Source organism: Carcharhinus amblyrhynchos, chromosome 34 (genome assembly GCF_965287045.1).
Source record: "Carcharhinus amblyrhynchos chromosome 34, sCarAmb.v2.hapA, whole genome shotgun sequence".
Taxonomy (NCBI): Eukaryota; Metazoa; Chordata; class Chondrichthyes; order Carcharhiniformes; family Carcharhinidae; genus Carcharhinus; species Carcharhinus amblyrhynchos.
Window position 1 is genome coordinate 13,699,169 of NC_137357.1, and position 8,658 is coordinate 13,707,826.

An 8,658-nucleotide genomic window follows, 5' to 3' on the forward strand; every position below is an offset into this window, starting at 1 on the left:
TAATCAAGTCTTTACAGGTGCAGACAACGTGAGTAGAGAAAGGGTTAAGTAGAGGTTAAAGAGATGTGTATTGTCTCCAGCCAGGACAGTTAGTGAGATTTTGCAAGCCCAGGCAACTTGTGGAGCTTACAGTTAGTGTGACATGAACCCAAGGTCCTGGTTGAGGCTGTCCTCGTGTGCGGAACTTGGCTACCAGTTTCTGATCAGCAATTCTGTGTTGTCCTGTGTCTTGAAAGCCTCCTTGGAGAACGCTTACCTGAAGATCAGAGGTTGAACGCCCGTGACTGCTGAAGTGTTCCCCAACAGGAAGAGAACACTCCTGCCTGGTGATTGTTGAACGGAGTCCATTCATCCGTTGTCACAGTGTCTGCATGGTCTCCCCAGTGTGCCTCAGGGCATCCTTTCCTGCAGTGTATCAGGTAGACAACGTTGGCTGAGTCGCACAAGTATGTACCGTGTACCTGATGGATGGTGTTCTCACGTGAGATGGTGGCATAGTCGCTGTAATTTGCTGCCTTGCCTTGCCCAGCAGCCTGAGATGCAACTGTGGGTGCAGGAAGTCAACTATTCTTCTCAGAATAGTGTCCCAGACCCAAATATCTTCAGCTGCTTCATCAATGACCTTGCCTTCATTGGTAGGTCATAAATGGGGGTATTCACTGATGGTTACACAACGTTTAATCGCATTCACTCAGATAGTAAAGCCGTCACGTCCATGTGCAGCAAGACCTGCTGTAAATCCTTGATATTCTGAATTCAAAATCCATCAAACATTTTACCTTGCAGAGCTGTTTCCACTTTCTCTCCAGTTGACTCGCTCCTCCATTTTCACTAGCTCAAATCCAACTTTCCTCCACCACTTCTCACTGCACCTGCACCGTGCAAAGAGCTTCAAGACTTTTTCCTGAAAGACCTCATGACGAAATCAATTTGATTTATTATTGTCACATGCATTAACAAATTGTTAAAAAGTATTGTTTGTGTGTGTGCTATACAAAGCACACCGTTCACAGAGAAGGAAAGAAGTGCAGAATGTTGTGTTACAGTCATAGCTAGGGTGTAGAGAAAGATCAACTTAGTGCAAACTAAGTCCATTCAAAAGCCTGATGGCAGCAAAGAAGTATTTTTGAGTTGGTTGGTACATGACCTCAGACTTTTTCCCGATGGAAGAAGGAACAATGTCCAGGGTGTGTGGGGTCCTCAATTACGCTGGTTGCTTTGCTGAGGCAGCAGCAAATGTAGACAGAGTCCATGGATGGGAAGCTGGTTTGCGTGATGGATTGGGCTCCATTCACAACCTTTTGTAGTTGCTTGGGTCTTGGGCAGAGCAGGAGCCATACCAAGCTGTGATACAACCAGAAAGAATGCTTTCTATGGTGCATCGGTAAAAGTTGGTGAGACTCACAGTTGACATGCCAAATTTCCTTAATCTGCCTTCCTTACTTGTTCTGGCCTGCATGTAACATTTTTTTAGCCACAGCAATGTGATTAATCTCCAAGGGCAACTGGTGAAGGGCAATAAATGCCATCCAACTGGTGATACCTATATCGCACTGAGGAATAAAAAAAAATCTTCCTTTTTAATTGTAATATGTAAAAGATCTTTTATTTACTTTTTGTCCTTTGTCTGAAAAAACAGCCTACATGTCCTCTTCAGAACATTCAACTCCTTTCCAAGTGTTTTCATGAACTGTCCAATCTGTTAGCTGTCTCTTCATTTCAGTTCTTTGACCCACCCTGTGTTCTTCAGCCTGTCCAAAGTTCACGTTTACTAGTTCAGATAAAAAATTTCGACCTGTCATGTTCACTTTCCCCAAGTTAACGAACTTGCCGGTTTCCAACCTTGATATTTTTATTTCAGATTTACAAGGTAATTATTTTGTTTCTTGCTGGTCAGCAGCCTCCATCCAATGTGTTCAGATTATGCTGGGTGGGCATAATGTTCTTGGCAAATTCCACCTGCACCTCGTTTTCTCAATTCGGATTAAATGGTGGGACGGGCTTTTATCTTTGTTACAGGAGCAAAGGCAAAGGAGAATCCAAACAGCTTCAACAAGGTCATCTATATGCAAATCCACAAGAGATGGGTGAGATCCTAAAGGAATATTTCTCATCAGTATTTTCTGTTGAGAAAACCATGGATATTAGGGAACTTGGGGAAATAAATAGTGATGTCTTGGGGAGTGTATATATTACAGAGAAAGAGGTACGAGAAGTGCATCAAGGTAGGTAAATCCCTGGGATCTGATGAAGTGTATCCCAGGACATTGTGGGAGGCTAGGGAGGAAATTGTGGGTCCCCTAGCAGAGATATTTGAATCATCGATAGTCACGGGTGAGGTGCCTGAAGATTGGAGAGTGGGAAATGATGTGCCTTTGTTCAAAAAGGGCTGCAGGCAAAAGCCTGGGAACTACAGGCCGGTGAGCCTCATACCTGTAGTGGGTAAATTGTTGGAAGTTATTTTGAGAGACAGGATCTACAGGCATTTAGAGACGCAAGGATTGATTAGGGACAGTCAGCATGGCTCAGTGAATGGAAAATCATCTCTCACAAATTTAATTGACTTTTTTGAAGAGATAACCAAGGAGGTTGATGAGGGCAGTGCAGTTGATGTTGCCTGCATGGACTCTGACAAGGCACCTCATGGTAAGTTGCTGCATAAATCTCACGGGATCCAGGGTGAGGTATCTAAATGGATACAAAATTGGCTTCTTGATAGAAGCCAGGGGGTGGTCGTAGAGAATTGTTTTTTAAACTGGAGACCTGTGACCAGTGGAGTTCCTCAGGTCACAGGGATCAGTGCTGGGCCCACTGTTACTTGTCATTTATATTATTGAGTTGGATGAGAATATAGGGGGCATGGTTACGAAGTTTGCAGGTGACAACAAGATTGGTGGCATTGAGGTCAGTGAAGAAAGTTGTCTCCAATTGACCAGAGATTGACTAGGTTATGATTGTTTTTGCTGGAGTTCAGACTAATGAACGGGGAATCTGATAGAGACTGACAACATTCTAACAGGACCAAACAGGTTAGATACAGGGAGGATATTACTGATGGTGGGGGAGTCCAGAACCACGGGGTCACAGTCTGAAGATTCAGGGTAGACCATTTCAGTTGGAGACAAGGAGACATTTCTTCACCCAAAGAGTGGTGAGCCTGTGGTATTCATTACCACAGGAAGTAGCTGATGCCAAAACACTGAATGTATTCAAGAGGGGGCTGGATATTGCACTTGGGTCGAACAGGATCAAAGGTTATGGGGAGAAAGCATGATTAGGCTACTGAGGAGGATGATCAGCCATGATCGTAATGAATAGAGCAGCAAGCTCGAGGGGCTGAACGGCTTCCTCTTGCTATCTTCTATGTTTCTATTGGTACATCAGAAGACCAAGATAATAATTACACGTGAACGCAGCAAGTTAACCCATTTTAGTTCATCAAACACACAAGAAATGGATTCAACCGTTTCGCCAAATGGTTCAGATAGTATTTGCATGTGTTTGATCAGCATGCATGGGTATTGTGTGTGTGGGAGGGCGTGAGGGGAATGAAAGCTCTTCAATGTGAGTCAAGGAGTTGAAGATGACCAGCTTGAGGATGCAATGGGCCACAGATGGGGGCGGGGCTGAATGAGGGGGCGGGGCTGAATGAGGGGGCGGGGTTCCATGCGCCCGCCTTCCCGTCCAATCCTGACCTGAGGTGCGCACACCGGGGCGGGTTTGAATCCAAGGGGACGCAGCCAATCAGAGCGCGGCTCAACCGCCGCCCATCGGCCCGCGTGCACGGGGCAGCGGCCGCCATCTTGCTGCGCTCGAAGACTCAGCCCGGGGTTGGGTCGGGGGCAACGACGGGTGTCGGGGGCAAAGAACAGCCACAAACGGACTGAACGGGTCCAGGCGGAGGAAATGGAGCGAGGCGGTGAGAGAGGTGGGGCCGACTGCGCGCGTCTCAAAGCTCCTCAGTCCGACTCACTCGTTCACACACTAACCATCATCGCGGATCTGGAATAGCCCTCGGCGCTGGGCACGGTGGCTGCGTGCATGCGCGCTCGGTGCGCAGCTGATTGGTGGAGGCGGTACCTGACGCTGATTGGTGCGGGCAGAGCAAACACGGTGAGGCTGGAGCTGATTGGTGGAGTTGGGAGCTGACGTTGATTGGTGGAGCCAAAACCTGACGCAGATTGGTGGAGGACTGAGTAGAACCGAGCCCTGATTGGTGGAACTGGAACCGGATACCGATGGGTGGGATTTGGTCCTTGGTAATTGGTTCGAGGAAGAAGCAAGGCGCTGATTGGCGGAGGACGAATTGGAGCCGGAGTCTGGTTGGTGGAGCTGGTTCTCTATGCTGATTGGTGCAGGGAGAAGCAAGGCGGCGATTGGCGCGGCAGCGCCGGGGGCTGCTGGGTTTCCTGGCAGCCCATTGGCCACTTTCCCTTGCTCTTTGCTCAGCTGCTCTTTTGTTTGGCTGTTTGAACATTGAGGGGGGGCAGGAACAGGAACCGGAGCCGCAGCCCCCGGGCAGGAGCAGGGGGCTCGGCTGAAGGAGCAGCCCCCAGGCAGCAGCAGCAGCAGCAGCAGCAAAGCAGGGTGAGTGACAGCCTGAAATGCAATCATAATCACACACAACCTCATGGGAATCCTCAGGCAAACTGATGCTTCAGACCTGGGACCTTCCATCAGCAGTGGGAAAAGTTACAGGTTCCAGTGGAGGTTCCCAGGCAGGAGATTGTCACTGCATCAGGTGCAGAACCTGGTGTCTGGAGTTAACACCGAGGGTAGTGACATTTGTACAGCCCAGTCCAGCCACACACCAGATACCGTCAAGCAGGGGTGAGTCACAGAGTACGGGAACAGGCCCTTTGGCCCATCCAAACCATGGTGCCATGGCTCGTCCCCATCACCTGTGTTTCACCCAGATCCTTCAGTCCTGCCCCCCCCTCCCCCACCAAGCACACCTACTTAACCAAATGCTTTTAAGTGTTAAATGCAAATGACTGCGGATGTCAGAATCTGACACCCAAAGAGAAAATGCTGGAAAATCTCAGCAGGTCTGGCAGCATCTATGAAGAGAGATAAGATCTGATGTTTTGAGTCCAGGTGACCCTTTGTCAAAAGGGTCTTGAACCTTGAAGCCTTAAAAGGGACTCGAAACATCAGCTCTTTTCTCTCCTTACAGATGCTGCCAAATCCTGCTGAGGGTTTCCCAGCATTTTCTCTTTTGGTTTCACATTCCAGCATCCGCAGGAATTTGCTTTGATCCAGTGTTTAACTCACTGCCACTTCTCTTCCAAGAATGCCGACGCTGAAGCAGTTCTGCCCTTCTCTCTGACAGCATTTCTGTCTCTCCCCACCCTCTACTCATCTTTCATTCCCTCAGTATGCAGTACAACTATCTCCCACTTTCTATGCCTTTTTGCTTTGACAAAGGGTTACCTGAACTCGAAACATCAGCTCTTTTCTCTCCTGCCAGACCTGCTGAGATTTTCCTGCTTTTTTCTCCTTTTGGCTTTTTAAATCTTGCTACTGAACCCACCCCAACCACTTTCTCTGGCAGTCATTCCATACATGCACAATCCTCTGCGTGAAAAAGTTGCTCCTCAGGTCACTTTTAAACCTTTCCCCTCTCACTTGAAAACTTATGCCCTCGACTTTTCAACTCCGCTTCCCTGGGAAAAACTGTGTGTGTGGTCATGCTATCCATGCCCCTCATGATTTGATACACCTCAATAAGATCACCCTTCATGCTCCTACATTCCAATGAGTAAAGCTCCAGCCTTGCCAAACGCTCCCCGTAACTCAGAAGAATTACAATCTCACATTGTATTTCCCTGACGAATTCCCTGTGCTTTGTTTGTTCAGGTCTGGTGTTGGGGCAAAGACACGGCCGAAATGGAGATATTACAAGAAACGGCAATACTCCTCAGTGACCAGCCCGGTTCCTCTGAAAACGCAGGAGCCAGTGGACAGGCACCCATTGAAAGGGAGGACCAGGGCTTTCACTGTTTTGTGTGTGGGAAGGGGTTTAGGTGGGCCTGCCTGCTGAAGAGACACCTGCGGGTTCACACCGGCGAGAAACCCTTCGAGTGCAGCGTGTGCCAGAAGCGGTTCAGCAAATCGAGCAACATGACAAGACACCAGCGCTTTCACACCGGGGTGAAACCCTTCGAGTGCAACGTCTGCGCCAAGCGGTTTTCCACGAGTAACGAGCTGAGGGTTCACCAACGCATCCACACCGGGGAGAAGCCATTTGAGTGTGCCGTGTGCAAGATGCGTTTCTGTGCCTCCAGCAACCTCACGGTCCACCAACGCACTCACACGGGGGAGAGGCCGTTCCAGTGCACCGTGTGCTGCAAGCGCTTTTGTACATCCCGTGACCTGACTGTGCACCAACGTATCCACACCGGGGAGAAGCCGTTTGAGTGCAGCGTGTGCAACAAGCGGTTTTACAGGTCCAGTCATTTGATACAGCACCAGCGCATTCACACTGGAGAGAAGAGACCGTGATGGTCCCTGTGGTCACAATGGGGACACTCGAATCAGTCACTGGACACAACAGCAAAAATATTCAAACTCTTAAAACAAAACTTTTATTTTTACACATCCAATCACTTGAGACTCTCAACAAAATCATGTGGGTGAGAAATAGTTTGTGTTTGACCGACTACAGCACAGAAACTGGCCGTTCAGCCCATCTGGTCACCAACAGTTTACACTCCAGACAGATCTCCCAGCTCTCCTCAATTCACTCCTCAACATATCCTGCTGCTTTCCTCTCGTATCTTAACCTAGCCTCCCCACGATCAGCATTTATCTCCACCACTCTGTGGTTCAGATAGATTTGTTATTGTGTGTGTGTCAAACTGCTCTGCACATGGACAGCCTCAGGTTTTCGTGATGAGGGGGAAAGAGTTGGTTAACTTCCGGAGAGCATTTTCACAGCGACGTCATTGCACTGTTGATGGAAGCCGACTTGTGACAATAATAAATAAACTTTTAAAAAGAAGTAATCCTGAATGAACAATCTTTATATCAGTTCAGGAAACTCTAGCCTTCACTGGACCTCGTTCCCTCATTGTTGAATAGGTTTCACAACATTTTCAATGTGTTGATACGCCTGGAGACTGGGTAACTGAGAAATGTCAAGCAGATAAACACAAACTACGGATGCTGGAATCTGAAACAAAAGCAGAAAAATGCTGGAAAACCTCAGCAGGTCTGACAGCATCCATGGAGAGAGAACAGAGCCAACTTTGAGTCCAGATGACTCTTGGCCTGAGCTGATGAAGGGTCACCCAGACTCTCAACATTGGCTCTATTCTCTCTCCACAGATGCTGTCAGACCTGCTGAGATTTTCCAGCAGTTTTCAGTTTGTGTCCAGTGGATGTGACCTTGCAGACTATCAACCTTCACAATAATTAGAGAAGCCTTTGCCTGGTAACTGGTCAACGGGAATGAGAAGTTGGACTTTAAGTTTATTTTTTTAAATAATTACCACCTGGCAGTTTTCTGCGTTTGTTTGTGATTCCAGAATCCCACAGGATTTTGCGTTTAACTGCTTGACCCCTCTCAGGTACCCAGTCTGCAGAATGAAACCATCTGATATTTACCTCACCTGGACATGCTCATCATTCCGTGAAGTCACTGTCAATCTTACCTGTAAGATTGTGCACTGCAGGATTCTAGTTATAGAGTCCTGCAGTGCACAAAGAGGCCATTCAGCCCATTGAGTCTGCACTGACCACAATCCCACCCTATTCCTGTAACCCAATGTATTTATCTGAGCTAGTCCTCCTGACACTTAGGGGCAATTTAGCATGGCCAATCCACCTAACCCACACATCTTTGGACTGTGGGAAGAAACCAGAGCACTCAGACATGGGGAGAATGTGCAAACTCCACACAGACAATGACCAGAGGCTGGAAATGAACCCGGGCCCCTGGCGCTGTGAGGCAGCAGTGCGAACCACTATTGTCCTGTTCCTTAAGAGTGTCTGTTCCCTGGGTGTTCCGCTCTTCCCAAAATTTCAACCACTGTGTAACTTGGGAACACCACTTCAAATGTTTTTTGTTACAAACTGAAGTTTCCTGAACTATCCTGATGTCACTTGTATACAGAAATCTGTGAATAAACATATGTCTCATTATTGCATGTGTTTCTATTAAATGTTCCTGTTTTAACAGTGAGGGGAGGGGGTTAAGCTGTGTAAAAATGGGTGTAATGCCTCTTCACCTGTCCCCTAACCTCACTTCCCTGCTCCATCCTCTGTTGTCCACTTATTCGATGGCAACAGAAGACTGTGCAGAAATTGAGTCATAAGAACATAAGAAATAGGAGCAGGAGTAGCCCTTGGAGCCTGCCCCGCCATTCAATAAGATCATGGCTGATCTGTCGTGGATCAGTTCCACTTTCCCGCCCTCTCCCCATAACCCTTAATCCCCTCGCCTATCAAAAACCTATCAACCCGCGTCTTAAATATATTTAGCGAGGCAGCCTCCACCACCTCAACGGGCAGAGAATTCCAGAGATTCACCACCCTTTGAGTGAAGAAGTTCCTCCTCAACTCCATTCTAAACCGCCCCCCCTTTTATCTTGAGGCTGTGCCCTCTAGTCCTACTGTCCTTTCTGAGCGGGAAGCGCCTCTCCACCTCTATCCTAT

At 48.0% G+C, this 8,658-nt stretch overlaps 1 protein-coding gene across 1 annotated transcript; it reads left to right on the top strand.

The window, feature by feature from the left end:
- The first annotated feature begins 5,864 nt into the window (after positions 1-5,864).
- On the top strand, positions 5,865-8,126 carry LOC145361325 (uncharacterized). Its single transcript, XM_080216984.1, has one exon. The coding sequence runs from the start codon at positions 5,890-5,892 to the stop codon at positions 6,502-6,504; it is 615 nt and encodes a 204-aa protein (XP_080073110.1). The 5' UTR covers positions 5,865-5,889; the 3' UTR covers positions 6,505-8,126.
- Positions 8,127-8,658: the final 532 nt, after the last annotated feature.

Coding starts and splice junctions, on each gene's coding strand:
- LOC145361325 (XM_080216984.1), top strand. CDS start 5,890: ATGGAGATATTACAAGAAACGGCAATACTCCTCAGTGACCAGCCCGGT.